Source organism: Setaria italica, chromosome III, assembly GCF_000263155.2.
Source record: "Setaria italica strain Yugu1 chromosome III, Setaria_italica_v2.0, whole genome shotgun sequence".
NCBI classification, from domain to species: domain Eukaryota; kingdom Viridiplantae; phylum Streptophyta; class Magnoliopsida; order Poales; family Poaceae; genus Setaria; species Setaria italica.
In genome coordinates, this window is record NC_028452.1 from 383,883 (window position 1) to 402,307 (window position 18,425).

General features: G+C 48.6%; 3 protein-coding genes across 4 annotated transcripts; 2 read left to right on the forward strand and 1 right to left on the reverse strand.

The window, feature by feature from the left end:
- Positions 1-451: 451 nt before the first annotated feature.
- On the forward strand, positions 452-2,069 carry LOC101772242 (E3 ubiquitin-protein ligase PUB23). Its single transcript, XM_004959935.3, has one exon. It carries the CDS (start codon positions 614-616, stop codon positions 1,862-1,864), a length of 1,251 nt encoding a protein of 416 aa, XP_004959992.1. The 5' UTR covers positions 452-613; the 3' UTR covers positions 1,865-2,069.
- An 825-nt stretch (positions 2,070-2,894) lies between these two features.
- On the forward strand, positions 2,895-6,760 carry LOC101772643 (pentatricopeptide repeat-containing protein At4g13650). Of its 2 annotated transcripts, XM_004959937.3 has the most exons (3): positions 2,895-5,473; positions 5,567-5,667; positions 6,229-6,760. In XM_004959937.3, the coding sequence occupies exon 1, from the start codon at positions 3,098-3,100 to the stop codon at positions 5,114-5,116; it is 2,019 nt and encodes a 672-aa protein (XP_004959994.1). In that variant the 5' UTR covers positions 2,895-3,097; the 3' UTR covers positions 5,117-5,473; positions 5,567-5,667; positions 6,229-6,760. The 2 variants fall into 2 exon arrangements, with proteins under 2 accessions (XP_004959994.1, XP_004959993.1); XM_004959936.3 differs by having other exon boundaries at positions 2,895-5,667.
- Positions 6,761-7,683: 923 nt separating this feature from the next.
- On the reverse strand, positions 7,684-9,411 carry LOC101773335 (E3 ubiquitin-protein ligase PUB23). Its single transcript, XM_004959938.3, has one exon. It carries the CDS (start codon positions 9,073-9,075, stop codon positions 7,834-7,836), a length of 1,242 nt encoding a protein of 413 aa, XP_004959995.1. The 5' UTR covers positions 9,076-9,411; the 3' UTR covers positions 7,684-7,833.
- Between the last annotated feature and the right edge of the window lie 9,014 nt (positions 9,412-18,425).

Sequence of the window (18,425 nt, forward strand, 5' to 3'; positions counted from 1 at the left end):
AAATTAGACAAAGTTTGGTAAAAAAAAACATCTAAAAACAAAGTTTGGCACAACATGGAAGCTAGTACTACTCTATTGCTCTATATTGAAACTGCGATATCTATTACTATATTAGACATCACTAAGCTCCTAAGAAAAAAGTATAATAAAATATCCTAGACCTAGAAAAGGTCCAAACTATTTAATTATTTAATTTTTCGGAGTAGAATCTTCCGCTAAAAAAAATGTCCTACCCCACTTGACCAGGAAATCAATTTCGAGAATTAATAATTATAATGGAGAGCCGTCTCTTTCGTAGAAGGCTAGCTAGCTAGCACCAACCAGTAAGCTATCGTGCATGGACTGTCTGATCGCAGATCGCATCGGTGTCTTCCAATTAATATTCGGTCAGCTCACCCTCATCATCGCCGTGTGGACTTGCACACGTCTTTGAATCCATCCTCTCTCTCTCTCGTCTCCTGCTCAGCCCATATATGTATAAAGAGAACGCCATTTTTCCCGATCGAGCTCTTCTTTGTCCACTCGCCTGCAACAGCTCGACACTACCCATCCGACATCTGTTCTCATCTTCTCCATCTGTTCGGGCTTCAGCACCACCTCTAGCTAGTTAACCATGGAGGAGGAGACGCAGCCGAAGGTGGAGGTGCCTTGCTACTTCTTGTGCCCCATCTCCCTGCAGATGATGCGCGACCCCGTGACTCTCCCCAGCGGCATCACCTACGATCGCGACGGCATCGAGCGGTGGCTGCTCACCGCCGGCACCTGCCCGCTCACCAAGCAGCCCGTGCCGGCCGACTGCGAGCCCACGCCCAACCACACGCTGCGCCGCCTCATCCAGTCGTGGAGCGCGCTCCACGCCGCCGCGGGCGTCGAGCGCGTCCCGACGCCCAAGCCCCCCATCGACCGCGCCCGTGTCGCCGAGCTGGTCTCGCGGATCGCCGCCACCAGCAGGACAACGGCGCCGCAAGAGCTCCTCGCCGCGCTGCGCGAGCTCAGGGACGTGGTGGCCGAGAGCGAGAGGAACCGGAAGCTCGTCGCCGCCGTCCCCGCCGCGGTGGACGTTTTGGCGACCGTGTTCGTCGCGTCGGCGGCGACAAAGGCGGAAAGCGTTGCCGTCTGTGACGAGGCGCTCGAGATCATCTCCTCGCTCCAGCTCTCGGAACAGTGCCTGGCCCGTGTCATCTTCGAGACGAACGAGGCGCTCGTCGATGCGCTCGTCTCCGTTCTGCAGCGATCCAACACGGCGTCCAGGGCGCACGCGGCGCTGATTCTCCAGAACGTGACGGCCGCCATGTCGCCGAGCAGGCTCGTGTCCCTGCCGGAGCAGGTGTTCGGGGAGGTGGTGCAGCTGATCCGCGACGAGGTATCCAAGGCTGCGACCAAGGCGGCGCTGCACGTGCTCGTGGGCACGACGTCGTGGGGCCGCAACCGCGTCAAGGCGGTGGACGCCGGCGCGGTGCCGGTGCTCGTGGACATACTCCTGGACGCGCCGCAGCGGCGCGCGTGCGAGCTGGCGCTGGGCGCGCTGGACAGGCTGTGCGGGTGCGCGGAGGGTCGCGCCGCGCTGTTGGCGCACGGCGCCGGCGTGGCGACCGTCGGCTGGAAGGCCTTTAGGGTGTCGGACGTGGCCACCGACAAGGCGGTGCGGGTGCTGCGGTCGGTGGCGAGGCACGCGGCCACGCCGGCGGTGGTGCAGGAGATGGCGCACACCGGCGTCGTGGGAACGCTCTGCGCGGTGGCGCTGTCGGAGTACTGCGCCGAGAGGACGAGGGAGCGGGCACGGGAGACGCTCCGGCGGCATGCCAGGGCCTGGAGGACCTCGCCTTGCCTGCATCACCACCTCCAGGCCATGTACCCTTGCTAACACCCCACGCCATTGGACGACTCTGAGCAAGGAAATGCTAAGCCTGAGTGCATCCGTCGCAGAGGAGTTGAGCTTTTCTTTTCTTTTTTTCAACCTGTCGATCTGTTGGTGTAGTTCTAGCTGCTAATTGAGGTGTACAAAGACGGGCAGAATTAAAGTGGGATCGATAGAGGAGAAGAATCGGCTCGATCGAGTTTTTCTTAATGATATCCTCTATTTGCTGCAAATTATAGATCATTTTGGTTTTTCTAAATATATACTCCATCCGTCCCAAACTACATATCTAAGTGCATATCAAAAGCTATGTATTTAAAAAATTCAAAACGAATAATAATTTGGGACGGAGGGAGTAGTTTTATTATGTAGTTAAATATAATATATCTAGGTGCATAGCAAAAGTTATGTACCTAGAAAAATCAGAATGATTTAGCGGTGAAAACTAGTGAGGAGATGACTTACTGGATATATAAGTCATTAATGGATGATCTTCCACTGCAACTATAAAAATCGTCCGAGCCAGGTAACCCCGACAAACACCCTTGCATCAGCTCCTACTTTATTAGGTTTTCACTACCATTTTAAGTTGCTAACTTCCATATTTACCCTCCATCTCGTCACCATAGTTGGAACCCTACTGCCACCGAGCTTCCTTCCTCCTCCTCTTGATCTCGCTAAGCTCCGCCAGAACCCTACGCTCAGTTTTGCGTGAAAAGGCTTGAAAGCTCAAGCCCCAAAGCAGCTAGCTAACTAACCAACAAGCTAGACAATACAGTACAAGGATACCAAACAAGCTCGAAGCTTTACTACCACATACCTGCTTGGAGGGACAGCCAGCATCAGAGAGAGCTCCCTCCCTCTCCGTTTTGCAGGTGGTGGGTGAACGAGATGGCTCCTGTTTGGCCCTTTTCTCATCAGGGGCTCTTTTTTTTTTTTTTTGAGAAAACTCACCATGGGCTCCTGTATAGGCCTTATCTCAGCCCAACGCGTTGATAGAAGGCCCATCTGCACGTATTCCCCCTTCGTTTTCCTCCCCTCCTGAACAGAACAGCAGCTCACGCCACAATCGCCTGTTCATCTCCTAGCGCTGGCTCCAATGGGCAATGGCGGCATGGCGCCCGGGGCTGGGACTTGGGAGCTGTCAGAGGGTACAGGTTTTTAGGTGGGCCGCCGCGAGCAGCTGACGAGACAAAACAGGCAGCGCTCAGCCGCGTGGGCGGCTGATGCCAGGCACAAATGCACGACCACCTCGCCGCCCTCCTCCGCAGCGGCGGCGGCGGTGGCCGCCGCGCGCAATCCGTTCATGGCGCGGCCATCAAGCTCGGATGCATTGCCTCCACCTTCCTCTGCAACAACATCCTCCTTGCCTACCTCCGCCACCCCGTCCCCGTGGACGCCCGCAAGCTGTTCGACGAAATGCCGCGCCGCAACGTCGTGTCCTGGTCCGTCCTCATCTCCGGCTCCGCCCGCCTCGGAGCCCTCGCGGAGGCGTTTGCTCTGTTCTCCGACATGCTCCGCGGTGCGGGGCGGGGAAACTGGGAGCGCCCGGACTCGTTCGTGCTCGGGGGCCTGGCCGCCGGGTGCGCCCACGCAAGAGACATTTCCGCGGGCGCGCAGGTGCACGCCTGTGCGGTCAAGTTTGGCGTCGACGAGGACGAGAGCGTTGCGGCGGCATTGGTGGACATGTACGCCAAGTGCGGCTGGGTGGACTTGTCATGGCGGGCATTCACGTTGGCGCCGCAGCGAAGTGTAGTGAGCTGGACGAGCATGATTGCCTGTCTGGTCAACCAAGGTTCGTATGGTTACCATGATACTGCGCTTGTGCTGTTCAAGAAAATGCTGGTACTGAAGGTTTGGCCTACCAATGCGACGTTTTCTTGCATCCTCAAGGTGTTTGATGTGCCTGAGTTGCTACCTGTTGGAATGCAAGTTCATGGCTGCTTGCTGAAGATGGGGACCGAAGTAGACACTGCTTTAGGGAGCGCCCTGATGACAATGTATGGCAGATGTGGCGGAGTTGATGAGATAGCTAGGTTGGCTTCTCGTATAAGGCATGATTCATTTTCAAGGACTTCCCTGCTTGGAGCGTATGCACGGAATGGATACAATGTGGAGGCCGTTGGGGTTTTCAGGGAGATGATAGTGGAAAATATGACAATCGACCAGTCTGCTATGACTAGTTTGCTGCAGGTCTGTTCATCCATTGGACACCTGAGAATGGCTAGGGAGGTACATTGTTATGCTTTAAAAACTTTCTTCATGTTGGATACTGTACTGCTGAATGCTACCATCACTGTTTATAGCAGATGTGGTGATATCACTGCTGCTGAAACGGTATTTAATCTAATGGGAAAAAAGGACATCATATCATGGACAGCATTGTTAACCTGCTATGCTCAAAACGGTCTTGCTCAAGAGGTACTCGTGTTCTTTAGGGAGATGCTTCGGAGAGGGTTAGGATCTCCAGTATTTTGCATCACTGGTGTGCTACGAGCCTGTTCTACCACCTCAAATCTTGCTGCTGGGTTGCAAATCCATTCAAGGGCTCTGAAGCTAGGTATCGATGATGATACTTCTGTGGAGAATGCACTTGTCACCCTGTATGCCAGTTGTGGAAGTGTTCAGATTGCATGGAAGATATTTAACTCAATGAGCAATAGAGGCATCATCTCGTGGAATTCACTACTCACAAGTTTTTCACAGCATGGCAATGAGGTTGCAGCCATTCAGCTATTTGATATGATGCAAGAAGCGGGGGTCTGCCCTGACGATTTCACTTTTGCTGGCCTGCTGTCATCTTGCAGCCGGATGGGCCATGTATCACAGGGTTGTGTGTACTTCAAACAAATGAAGGAAAAATACAACATGGAGCCCAAGATGGTGCATTATACCTGCATGGTTGATCTATTTGCTCGTGCTGGAAGATTCTCTGATGCAATGGACTTCATTGATGCCATGCCTTGTGAACCAGACCAAATAGTGTGGGAAGCTTTGTTAGCTTCATGTAAGGTTCATGGTAATGTGGAGTTAGGAAGAATAGCAGCTAGGAAGATTCTAGAAATTAGACCAGAGGATCCTTCACCGTACATTATATTGTCAAGCATTCATGCTTCGGTTGACATGTGGGATGAGAAAGCCTGGAACCGCAGTGTGTTTGATACCCAGCGAGCAAGAAAGAATGTTGGTCGTAGTTGGATTGGTGCACAAGAATTATCAGAGAATATTTTTGATGCGTTACAAGTTGGAGTAACATAAGATGTGGAAGATTGTTGATAGTGCTTTTCTTCTGAAACACTACAGGGAGTTTACTTGCCATAGTCGCAGTGAAGCATAGTGGACTCAATCATAAGAAATCAACTAACTGAACAAAGATATCCATGAGTGCAAGCAAAGCATGGTGCCAATGTTTTGCATCCTAGACTCCTAGAGAACTGACTATGTCGTATCATCACTGAGAAAAAAAACGATATAGTCCTGGTGCAAAAGGCTTTTTTATCCTTTCTCTGGTGTACAGGACACAGTTGTTTTTCTCGAACACAGCAGGAGAGCTGCGTATCAATATATTAAGGATACAGGACACAGTTGTAAACTTTCAGCGTATCATGATTGAAGGTGTGGCATTTTACGATGCTGCCAATGTTGTAAACTGCACCTAGGGTGCTCCAAGCGTGGAAAATATAGTGATACTTTTTTCTTTATTGTCAGCCAACATTTTCGATGATGTTGAAAACACAGAGATGCATATTCTTGCGTGAAAGCAGACAAATGCTATATGGACGGCGAGGCTTCAAAACCTTCGATGGGAGGTTAGTACGAGCACAGTCCATCTCTTCATTGATATATTTTCTGGTTTCTAATTAATTACTATTTTCTGGTTACTATTATGTAGTAACATGCTAAATACTCCTGGCTCATGAACTATTTTCTGGTTTCTAATTAATTACTATTTTCTGGTTACTATTATGTAGTAACATGCCAAATACTCCAGGCTCATGAGCACCGGTACCTGCTTGTCAGAAGTCATTACATGCTTAGTAATTTTGTACTGATACAATCAATTATACTCGAGTATGTTGTAGCCTATTGAGTATTAACTCAACTAACTTTTATTTTATGGTAGCACACCCACTTTTATGCGTCATCTTCAGTTTATGTTCAAAACACATACTTCTGAGTATTATGGCTTGTAGGGTATATTTAAGTTTGCATAGGTGAACTTGAAAAATGTTTAGCGTTTTGTTAAATTTTTACCTGGCTGCAGAGCTGATCAGCCATGAAGAAATCAACCATGAAAACCTGCATATGTAACCTGAAATATGAAAACATACCTTGTTCTCTTAGAAGTGCTTATATGTGATAAATTTCAGGATACAGCATCAGGACAAAGAAAGAGAAATGAGCAGAAACCTTGTCGAATTTCTTTAGGATCTTCACAAAGGCAATCATGTTCAAGCTCCTGCAACAAGCGTGCTATCCTTGTCAATATCCACATGACAAATAGTTGAACTATAAGCCATATTGCGAAGTGAGCTATGGGTACTGGTAAAGCACCCCTGATCTCCTCTGCCTGGTGCACCTTCCTCTCAACTTCTCATTGCCATTGCTACCATGCGTGCCAGTCCTGTTTGATTGGCTCTAACAGCAGTTCGCGTATGGCACATGGCTTGACAAGTCTCCCTGATTCACCAAGACCTTGAGGGATGGAGAGCTGGTCCTCAAGTCCTAAATCAGTGCTTTGGTCAGTTTTTCTTCGCCATCGTCTTCTTGCTCCACAATCCGCCTTAGAGATTGGTCTCCTGTAATTTTTGACCTGATATGTCGGGCAGGGTTAACGTATTGTTCGCAAAGTGTATTGCCCGAACTAAATAAAATCGGAGTTGGCACAATGTCCTCACTAAACACTGGCATGCTTACGAGTTATTCAAAGACCTCATCCGGATGGGCGAGCACAGGAAATTAAAGCACCAAGGTTTCGGTGTTGCTGGATCATCACACCTCATCCGGATGCTTCCATCCCTTGATGGTAATGAAACGGTCAATGTCCTTGACATGGCGTGGCTGCGTTGGTCAGAGATTTCTGCTTACGGGACCGACTGACAGCTCCATCCAGCTGCGCTCATTCGTCAATCAAAGTATAATGGTACGGTCCCCGCAGCGAGTTGAAGCAGATTCAACAGAGCAGTCTCGTTTTCTGATGCCAGGCCGTCACGGTTCCAAAATTAAGAGTGGCTGGATGCATTCTTCATCCCATGGCTTGCAGGCAAGGACGACGTCGCCCAGCAAACAAGCATGGTGGCCGGGTCCGGCAGCAGATCACAAATGAGATGAGGAGGAAGATCATGAAAACGACCAGCATGCATGGAGACGAGCAGTGCTTGACTGTCGACTGCACCAACTTGCCTTCCTACTCTGTATGTATCAGCCATTCAGCCTCCTCCTTCCGTTTCAAATTATAAGTCGTTTTAGCTTTTCTAGGTTCATAAATGTTATTATGCATCTAGACATACACTATATTTAGCTGCATAGCAAAAACTATGCACTTAGAAAAGGCAAAATAACATATGATTTGGAACGGATGGATTACTGTACTTGTTTTTCATATGATTGCATGGTGCACTCAATATTTTGGTATCGTTGCACCAATCATATAATATCTCGTCAACAGCTTGAATGTCCTGCCACAAGAGCATTGCTTGCCTACCCAGCAACTATACCATGGGATGGGATACTCATCTGCACGTTAGTATTTGAATTTTTTTTCTTCTGTACGTATGCCATGGCAACTGATCAAGCTGATGACAAGCCCGAGTAAAACAGTAGCGAAGCCAATATAAATATATAATAGCCAGAAAAAAAAAACTCGATTGAACGAATTCTTCGACTTGATCTATCTCACTTTTAATTATCTGTCTTTGTACACCTCTATTCACAGCTACAAGGGCGGTTTACTCTGCAATGGCGGCGTGGCGGTGTTAGCAAGGGTACATGGCCCGGAGGTGGTGGTGCAGGCACGGCGAGGTCCTCCACGACATGGCATGCCGCCGGAGAATCTCCTGCGCTCGCTCCCTCGTCCTCTCCCCGTAGTGCTCCGACAGCGCCACCGCGCAAAGCGTGCCCACGACGCCGGTCTGCGCCATCTCCTGCACCACCGCCGCCTTGGCCGCGTGCCTCGCCACCGACCGCAGCACCCGCACCGCCTTATCGGTGGCCACGTCCGACACCCTAACGGCCTTCCCGCCCACGGCCGCCACGCCGGCGCCGTGCGCCACCAGCTCGGCGCGCCCCTCCGCGCACCCGCACAGCCGGTCCAGCGCGCCCAGCGCCAGCTCGCACGCGCGCCGCTCCGGCGCGTCCAGGAGCATGTCCACGAGCACCACCACCGCGCCGGCGTCCACCGCCTTGACGCGGTTGCGGCCCCACAACGTCGCGCCCACGAGCACGTGCAGCGCCGCCTTGGTCGCGGCCTTGGATACTTTGTCGCGGATCAGCTGCACCACTTCCCGGAACACCTGCTCCGACAGGGACACGAGCCTGCTCGGCGACATGGCGGCCGTCACGTTCTGCAGAAGCAGCGCCGCGCGCGCCCTGGACGCCGTGTTGGATCGTTGCAGAACGGAGACGAGCGCGTCGACGAGCGCCTCGTTCGCCTCGAAGATGACACGGGCCAGGCACTGCTCCGAGAGCTGGAGCGAGGAGATGATCTCGAGCGCATCGTCGCAGACGGCAACACTTTGTGACTTTGTCGCCGCCGACGCGACGAACACAGCGGCCAAAACGTCAACCGCGCCGGGAACAGCAGCGACGAGCTTCCTGCTCCGCTCGCTCTCGGCCGCCACGTCCCTGAGCTCGCGCAGCGCGGCGAGGATCTCTTGCGTCGCCGTTGACCTGCTGGTGGCGGTGGCGCCGATCCGCGAGACCAGGGCGGAAACACGGGCGCGGTCGGTGGGGGGCTTGGGCGTGGGGACGCGCTCGACGCCGTCGGCGGCGTGGAGCGCGCTCCAGGACTGGATGAGGCGGCGCAGCGTGTGGTTGGGCGTGGGCTCGCAGTCGGCCGGCACGGGCTGCTTGGTGAGCGGGCAGGTGCCGGCGGTGAGGAGCCACCGCTCGATGCCGTCGCGGTCGTAGGTGATGCCGCTGGGGAGCGTCACGGGGTCGCGCATCATCTGCAGCGAGATGGGGCACAAGAAGTAGCAAGGCACCTCCACCTCCTCCATTATATTGGTACCAAAGGCCTTGCCTTCAGCCTAAATAGATGATGAAGAAGAGAACAATGGAGCAGACTGTAGTAGAGTTGTTGCGGGCGAGTGGACAGAGAAGAGCTTGAGCAAAGTGGTGTGTGCTCTGCTCTTTATATGAGCAGGAGATGCGAGAACACTGGAGAAGGGGAGGATGGATTCAAAGACGTGTGCGGTCGCTGAGCATGAGCTGCGATCAGGCGGTCCATGCACGATAGCTTACTGGTTGGTGCTACCTAGCCTTCTACTCATTTATAATTATTAATTCTCGAAATTGATTTCCTGGTCGACTGTGGTATGTAAGGCAATTTTTTAGTGGAAGATTCTTCTCCAAAAGTTGAATAATACTGTATTATACTTTTGTTAGGAGCTAAGTGATGTCTTATTAGTAATACATCTTGCACTTTCAAAATAGCTTTCATTTTGAGATGTTTTTGTGCCCAAACGTTGTCTAATTTCCGAGAGAGATCGAGGTCAAGCATGGACGACAGAGATGTAGCTCAAGAGAGCTGACGAAACGAGAGAAAAACGGTAGCCAGGGGAAATCTTTGACCAGTTCACATCTGTTTATTATTAGGTTAACCCGCCCCCCCTCTTTTTTTTTCCCTTGCAAATTAAATTTGCAGTAGGATCGTAGCATGTGTCGGGTACAAATTAACCAAGCAGGTACGTGGGCTGACTTGTGGTGTGCACTGTTTTCTTGCTCTAGGTGAACTGAACCAAAAGATAATGAAATCTCTTCAACAACTCTGTTCACACATAGCTCAATCATTTTTATGTGACTGTATGGTTATCTGACATGCACGTCTTGTATACCATTTTTATACATCCCTATATCTTTGAGACGTTGAATAAGTTGAGGTGAGCGAAATGTTTTGCGGTTTCACTACGGCTAGCTGCTGTTTGCAATGCAACCAAGCGGGTTTGAGGTGCAGAGAGAAGGTGTAGTGCTAGAATACTAGTGTGGACAAGTGAATAGGACATGACGTGTTCCGATGAGAAAAGTAATGAATAGGACACGGGAAATATGCCAAAACTTTGGCAAACGGTTGTAGGTCTCGTTTTGTGGTCAGTCAGTCACCCTGCTGTGTTCTAACTCGTAATATGATTAATTTGTGTGTTGGTTTTGACTTGATAGATGAGACGCAACAAGAGGCTTTGCTGTCTCATCTGTCAAACGGCCTGAACGCATATGCAAAGACAAAGGCAGACAAGATAGAAATATAATGTGGTTGTGACGAGCGAGGGGACAAACAAAACACTTATTCCTCCTCTTCCTCTTCTTCCTCTTGTCAGTGGGACCGGTGGACCCCAAGTGTTATTGTTGATGAATCAGCACTGCAGCTCTTGTCAGTGGCACTCACATGTCAAAACATCGACTCACACGTTTGCATCAAAAAGGGATGTAATAAGGATCAGGTAGATAGTCATCAGCGCAGCTCTATCTTAGGATCAAATTTTTGGTTCGTTTGGTTGTGCTTCAATTGTGGTACATAGGCTCGCAAACAATGTAGAGGCACTGCAATTATATATTATTCATTCACAGCTAACTAACGTAAGTGGTGAGACATGCATGGTGAAATAATAAAGTTTTCCTCGATCAATATTCAAAGTTTGGCTGTTTAGTAATTTGATGATAAGGCTTACCCAAATCTGCAGAAAATTCAAACACGGGAATAGGGTTAACATGCGTGCAGCCTTCATCAGTTCTTCACCATCTCCGAATTTCATATGGAGAACGAGCACCGTTACGATGGGCAGCGCCAATTTCTGCATGAAACTAAATTAATGAAACTGGATGGATGGATACATGAGCTAGAATGAGAGCACAAACTCATTTAGCGTACCCTTTGAATGGAAGCAGTAGTCTCTGTGTGAAGCAGGGGCACCTTAAGGGTGACCTCTCGAAGCTTAGCGGCTTGGGTGATGGCTCGTACGCGCCAGAGATCCATATACAACAAGACGATGGATTCGAGCTGAAGGAGAGCTCGTCCATCGGGACTTGGGGCCTGATGCGCGGCACGGTGGCGAGGGTCCTGGAACGGGAGGACAAGGCGGCGGAAGCCATGGATCCTCAAGAGGGTGAGATCCCGAAACGCGGTGCAGCCATCGAGCATGCGGTGGAGCGCAGCCTCCGAGACGTCGACGTTGGACAGGTAGAGGGAGTGGAGGCGGGGCAGAGTCGTCGTCTCGTCGCCGGCCATGTGTTGGAGCTCCAGGCGCCGGAGAGAGTGCGCTAGCCGGTAGAAGGGCACCAGCACGGAAACCCAGTGGGAAGGGAACCTGAGGGCAAGGGTGTCGTCGACTCGAGTCCACGCTAGGGCTTGGACCCAGACGGGGTAGGATACCAACCCATGAGGTAATTATTTTATTATGATCATCGTTTGAACATGCAAACTACTGTCTAGGCCCAAACAATACGGCCCGTGTTGGGCTTCTTCTCTGGGCTGCTGTACGCACCCATCATTCTGCATGGGCCATTTCGTGCGGTGTTGTTGAGTCAACAACTACTACTTTTTGCAGACAAGCCGCCCATGTTTTTTTTTGTGTTTGGGTCCCCTTCTCTTCTGCAGGACTTTGCACACCCATACTGGCAGCCACACGCATGAAAATACACGCGAGCAACGGAATCGGTATGTTTTCTCTATCGTACACCAACGCAGAGTAGAAGGAAGATTATATTTGTTTTGTTCGTGGACCACCAAAATGCAAGCAACAGATGTTCATTCACAGAACAAATAAACTGGAATAATCCTTGAGCAGCGAGCCGCCCCCTACTCCGGCTTGCTGCACTTCTTCTCCCAGATAGCTAGCGAGATGCACTCATGCACATGCTCCAGTGCCATTTTTATCTCTGTTTCCTGTGCTCCAGACCAGACAGAAGAAAAGTGGTTGTTGGGACATGCACATCCATCGGTAAACTAATAAACTGGCGACCACACATATACATACAAGTATGTTGATCGATTCAAAGTAGAGAAGTAACCGCACATTATTTTTTTTACAATATAATGCAAGTGGTGGATCCAGCTAAGCTGTGGTATCATATCGATCGTTTGCTGCGTCGATTCTACGAGACTAGAACATGCGAATCTCAGCTGTAAGAATTTGTTCCTGTGGATAAGCTAGCCTAGAGCCGGTGATGAAGACGTACGTACTGTACATGCTACCGACTAGATCGACGACTTTGTTCATCCGCCTGATGCTCGGTATACCGCTCATGTTTGCAATACATTTCCCGGTCCGCTTTTCCTATGGCTTCGAACACGAATTTTACTCGCACTACCTCGATCTTTAAATATATATATGTGATAATTAACTTAGAAATGCTTATCCGAATGAATGTCATGTCGTATATTTAAATGCTTGTCCGAATGTTGTAGTTTGATGGCCAGAAAAACCAGTGACCAAAGAAACCCTGCTTATTTAGCGTGAGTATGGCATGTTTGCATGACGCAAAGTTGAACACAACGATGTCTGGTTCTCTATCTGTAACTGCACAAGTTTTTTTTACTTCCTGTCTCACATGTCATAATAATGGCACATAGATACATATTTTTGCGCATATTTTTATCAAACAAATCTCACTAAAGCATACTCCTAGTACGGTGAATAAATTGTCAGCCTCGCTACCTCAAACATAATTCGGTAAGAGAGGTGTGGCAATCTGTGGACATGGATAAAACATGCCTGGAGCAATATATATGGCTCACGCTTGCTCGTCTACTAGGAATGCAATGGACTATGCAGCATGATGTGCAAGTAGGATATCAAGTTCGATGGATACACACGCACACAAGCTAAATAGGTATGTAGGTAGCGCAATTATCTACTGTGGACGGACTTATTAGTGTGTTTATATATCTTTAATTATCAGAGTGACGGAAAGGAATTGAAACAGTGTAGGACATGACATGCCAACCCTGCACCGCATTACTCCTGCCTGCCGGTACGTAAGGTAGCGACGATACATGGAGAGGCATCCATTCCACACGTCTATCGGCAAGCACTCGATTGATTGTGTTTTAGTGTTTCTGTGTCCGTTATATTGGTCGCTGCTACAAGCTGGCTGCCAGATCAGACAGGAGTTATTCTAACGTAACATAACTTAGCTAAAAGAAATTGGCATGAAAGTTTGAGATGTTGCTACTGTAATGATAATGAGACTATTCAACATCTCTTGTTTAAATGCCACATTGCTAGGTTGATTTCGGCATCTATAAACCTAATAATATCAATCGTATGTTTGGGTCTTGGCTTCGAGGGGTACGAAAGTGTATTTAGCCCTCTAAGTGAGTTTTGGTGTTGCTAACGATTTTATCAAGAAATTGACAAGTTCAAATCTATAGAAGTGCAAATGTGTAAGAAAGGACCCCTGAGTACTTGTGGAAAGGTGTTCAAGCATAAAGGAAAATTGATTTATTACTTTTTACTTTTAAATTTGAGTATGGGAACACCGTACTATAAAAGGGACACGGCTAGTTGGCTTGAAGATGTCAAAGTGCTTACTTGAGATGCTAACTACCCATGAGAGACACCTTAATCGCACACTTGCACATTTTATTTCTCACAGTGTCGGAACACCTGTCGGATGTTTTCAGAAACTTCCGACAGGGGGGTGCTTAGTGGATTTTATTTAATTGTGTCGAAAGTTCCGACCCTGTGTCGGAAGTTCCAACAAATACATTAACAGCACAACAACGGCTAGTTTTTAGGGCTCGAGTATTTATACCCCCTTAGCCCCCTCTTCGTTTACTGCTGACCTGACCCGAAACAAACACCTCCAAGAGCATTCGATACTTCTCCCCATCCCCTCCTTGAGCTAAATCTTTGAGAGTTTTGAGCTAGGGCTTGGGTAAAAGAAGGATTTGAGGTGTGTGACTATAGCTTTGAGTGTGAGGTCAACCAAGTTCATCTCAAGAGCACTTGAAGCATCTTCAGTCTTCAATTCGCTTTTGTTACTCTTGAAGCTTGCGTTTGAGCGCCCTCTTTGTATGGTGAGCTCAGGAAAGTTTGTATCACCCCATCCTTCGTGGATTCATAGTAAGTAACTCAATCCTCCTTTGTGGTTGATTAGGAGAGGCAAAGGGTTAATGAGAACCCAGCTCTTTGTGAGCTTCTCAACAGAGACGTAGCTTCCTTAGTGGTAGTGAACTTCGGTAAACAAATTCTTGGTCTCGTGTACTTATTGTTTTCTTCATTTCTAGTTGACCTAAAGCTTGTTTTGTACCGATCTATTAGCTCGTGAAGTTCCTTCTATAAAGTTCACCTACAATAGTCTCTAGACATAAGTTCTGACACAGTGTCGAAAGTTCCGACGTATTTAATTCCGCTACGAAGAATTTTCAGGTGTTCAGGCATCACACGATCCTTTCAGGATAACGTGGAAAAAAAGAGTCTAATCTTGATGGGTGTAAGTGCGGTGTGCTAGGTCATTTGGCTTAGCAGAAATGATATAGTTTTTAATAAAGCATGCATACAATCTTATTTGCAGATCTTTTTCAGGTCACATCTTATATTGGATCCGAATATCTGACTGTGGACCTTCCTTCGTAAAGAGGCGGATCAGTACACCGTAACAAGCGCATGTCTTGCTTCTACGATACTAGTAGGACGATACGTCATCAGCTAGAGTTTCTCCGTACTACTGGGAGCAGCATCAACCGTAGTATTAGTGTGTGCTGTTCTTGTAAGTAAATTTCTTATATGCCATCGAAACCTATAACAGTTCCTTACATGCCATTCAAATTTAGAGGTTCCCTTCATTGCCATTAATTTTAATTTTCCTTCCCTTCTGTGCCATTACCATTAGTTTTCAGTCTCCGGAGGATGAAATGACAATAGTATCCCTAGATATGAAAGCATTTTCTTTCGAAGGGAGGAAAGCATTTTTCTGTTGTCTCATTCATGCCGATGCCGTGCCATTTCAGAGACTGGGGGTCTCCGTCTCCCACGCGATTGCACACGCGGCCGCTATTCAAGTGGTGATGAACATCGATGGTCGTTGCTGATGGCCGGAGGCCAGCGGCTGGCTTCCTGTAGACGGACAGCGCCTCGACGCTGCTGCCATGGGGGTCCCCCGGCGTGTGCGGCCACCCTGAAGCCCCACCGGCTGAGCTGCGCGAGGGGGTGGCGTGGGCGCTCAGATCGAGCGGAGTCAGGGGCGCCGACCGAGCGGAGTCAGGGCGCCTCCGAGGGGGCGCGTCAGCTCGAGGGACCGAGGGCGGCGGCGGAGGCCCGTCGCCGTGGGGGCGCTCGGGTTTGGAAAGGATACCCGCTACCCGTCCGCATAAGCCGCAAGTAATGCAGCTGCCCGCGAGACGCCGCCTGCTTTTTGCGGGCTCATGCGGCATCCTGCTGGAGCCGCACGCGTGTGCATGCGAACCAGGCCTCTGCCTGTGGTTCTGAAGGCGCTGAGAGCCTCCGGTTGCCCTATCTCCACTTGAATTAGGTGCTTCATCTTCATGATTGTTACTCTAATTTGTGGTTTTGATCGATGGCATCGAGTTACAAAACTAAATTCTGTTCTCAAGTACGCTTTCTGTTTTTGATTGTATCTACTTTTACCAGAAGATTAGATCAACTACTTGCATTACAAAACTAAATGCAGATTACGAAAGTACGTAGACCTAATGATGGCAAACATGGAATAAATTGCATTGTTACTGCCTTCTTGTGAAACATTAATTCTTGCAGGAATCGATCAATCTTCAATCCATAGTTTCACTGGAATGGTCAACACCGGCATCAAGAAACTAAACATGTGATTGCTTCCTCCTCTCCTCTGCTGATTGCCTCCTGATGTGCAGTGTTGTGCCTGCAACGGAGGTAGAGTTGGCAGTCGAAGATGAGGTCGCAACCATGCATGATCCCAAATCTCAGCGATGCAGAAGACGGCAACGATGGTGATTATGTCCTGTTCATGTCAGGCGCGAGCACCGGCAGCATGGGCTGGGACGCGGGACTGTGCGGGCATGCGGCGTGGCATGGCCCAGTGGGTTGGCCGCGTAACCCACGCCGCTTTGCATCCCCGTATGATTTGGGGGAACGATTCCAGTTCTGGCCGGCGATTGTTTTTCAGTCTCTGATCGATCTGCAGCATCTAACAACAGCAACGCTAGCTGCACCTGCACAGGTATCCTTGCTAACAACAACATCACTTGTGTCATGTGTGCCCCTGATGCTGGTGGGTAACATGCCCCGGGCCCCTCGAAACTCAGGACCGGCCCTGAGCATGCCAAGGAACAACACCAATATTCTTTTCTCCTCCCTCGCCTCAGCTAGTATCCTGCGATTGTGTAAAAGGGACCTCCCTGCATCGAAATGCGCATGGTGCTCTTTTCTTTTGACCGTCTGTCTGTCTGTCGATGCATGCCATCCCACAGCTGTGCTTTCTCCCTTTGACCTTTTCTTTTATTGAAGCCAAGCGATGTCTGTCTTCCTATTCTCATCAGCAGATCAGGTCCTAGTAGGACTGATGTGTGCTAGGCTTTTATTTTTCACCGACGCCGCATGCACATGTAATTTGATCTTTCTGTCGGTCGGAGGAACAGAACAGTGACTCCTTATTTTCATGTCAAAGCAGAACCACCAAAACGTAGTAATAACCGAGCCTACCTATGATAGATATAGTACTATACGAGACAAATCGATCAGAGTGGACTTTCTTTTTGTCTGCTACCATACTAGTGGCTGTTTTCTGGGACTCAAGAACAGAATCATACTTTGCTTACTATGTCTAGTAGAAGAGATTTGGAACTGAGGGAGTACACGTACTAGTACGAAATACAAAAACATACGCGCATAAAGTACTAGGACGAGTAAACCAATAGCAGAGGAATCCATCCTGATCCTGTGAATAAAGGAAGGGGACACGCTCACACGCATCATGCATGCAGGCTCATAATTTCTTTCCGGAGGCTTGCCGCTACAGTACCACTGCTAGGAGGGCTCCCAACTCCCAACAGAAAATGGAAGTAAACGAGTTGCAAGTTGTACATTTCTTCTCCGTTTGTCTGTCTTCTTTGCAAATGTCTTGGGAAGAATTTAAATTTGTCCTTGTGTCCATGCCTGGTTGCCTGCTGCCTGCTGTAGATTGCATGGAGCATTGGTAGCACACATCTCTGGCACTGTACTGGCCGAATTGAATCACAGGTCGATCGTGGCAACAAGTTATTTCTTTTGTGAATGAAAGACATATAGCAAGAGAGATCAACAAGCAATGTATTAACCAAGAATTATGGCTAATCCAAGAAGATGCATGCAGGGGCAAAATAGTAGGTGGTGGGGACTGCAATAGAGCTGGATCATCAGTCAGGAAGGGCATGAGGTAATGGCAGCGAGCAATTTCAGGCGCGAGAGGTGGACACAAGGACGGAGGGAGAAAGGGCAAGCTTCAAGCTTGCCATGGATCACGCGCAATGCATGGGCCGCTAGGACAATTACCGAACGAATAGCAGCACAAGCCGGCCGGGTCTGCCAAAACTATGATAGACGAAAGAGCAGGAAACTGGGAAACTGCATCAAAGTGAAGCAATAACAGCGATACTAGTGATGCTCCTCAGGAAGAGAGCAGCAGGACGTCCACCAGATCATATCTTATCTACTCTATCCGATCCAAAATGCACCTTTTACTAACAAAGACTAATATATTTATATTAAAAGATATATATCTTTTTATGATAAACCTAGCTACATCTACATTATGTTATCGGTTTTAGCTATTCTGGATCACAGGGAAACTAAAAAATATTTGACTTGCAACAAACTTGCATGAACTCATATTTGAGACCGGAGAGGTAATATTCCACGCTCTTTGATCAGGACAGGAGTACTATCCAAGCCCATGTCTGTGACACGTAATTGAGTGATTGGGCATGTTTTTCAGCCAAAGAATGTCTGTATTTGACATGTTCCAGAAAATGACAATTTTTCATCCGGACAGAAAGAAATGTACTGTACGCGGTGATTTGGAAGGAAAGCCCCCTGGAGCCATGAAAAATCAGAGGAATTTCCTTGCAAGAAAAAAAAAAGAAAAAACCGCCTCCGTCCCGCAAAGTGTAAAGTTTTATGTTAAGTCAAACCATCTTATGTTTGATAAAGTTTATATAAAAATATACCAATGCTTTTGATGTCTAACAAGTTTCATTAGATTCATTATGAAATATATTTTCATAGCATACATATTTAGTGTTATAAATATTGAGGGGGTGTTTGGTTCCCACCTTCTAAAATTTTAGCTCCTAAAAAGTGACTAAAGAGCCAAACACTATGACTAAAAGTGACTAAAAACTTTTAGGAGGCTTCAATTCCTTTAGGAGCTCCACCCC

What these genes read in the sequence shown, in the direction of transcription:
- LOC101773335 (XM_004959938.3), bottom strand. Translation starts at nt 9,075, where the DNA reads ATGGAGGAGGTGGAGGTGCCTTGCTACTTCTTGTGCCCCATCTCGCTG.
- LOC101772643 (XM_004959936.3), top strand. Translation starts at nt 3,098, where the DNA reads ATGCACGACCACCTCGCCGCCCTCCTCCGCAGCGGCGGCGGCGGTGGC.
- LOC101772242 (XM_004959935.3), top strand. Translation starts at nt 614, where the DNA reads ATGGAGGAGGAGACGCAGCCGAAGGTGGAGGTGCCTTGCTACTTCTTG.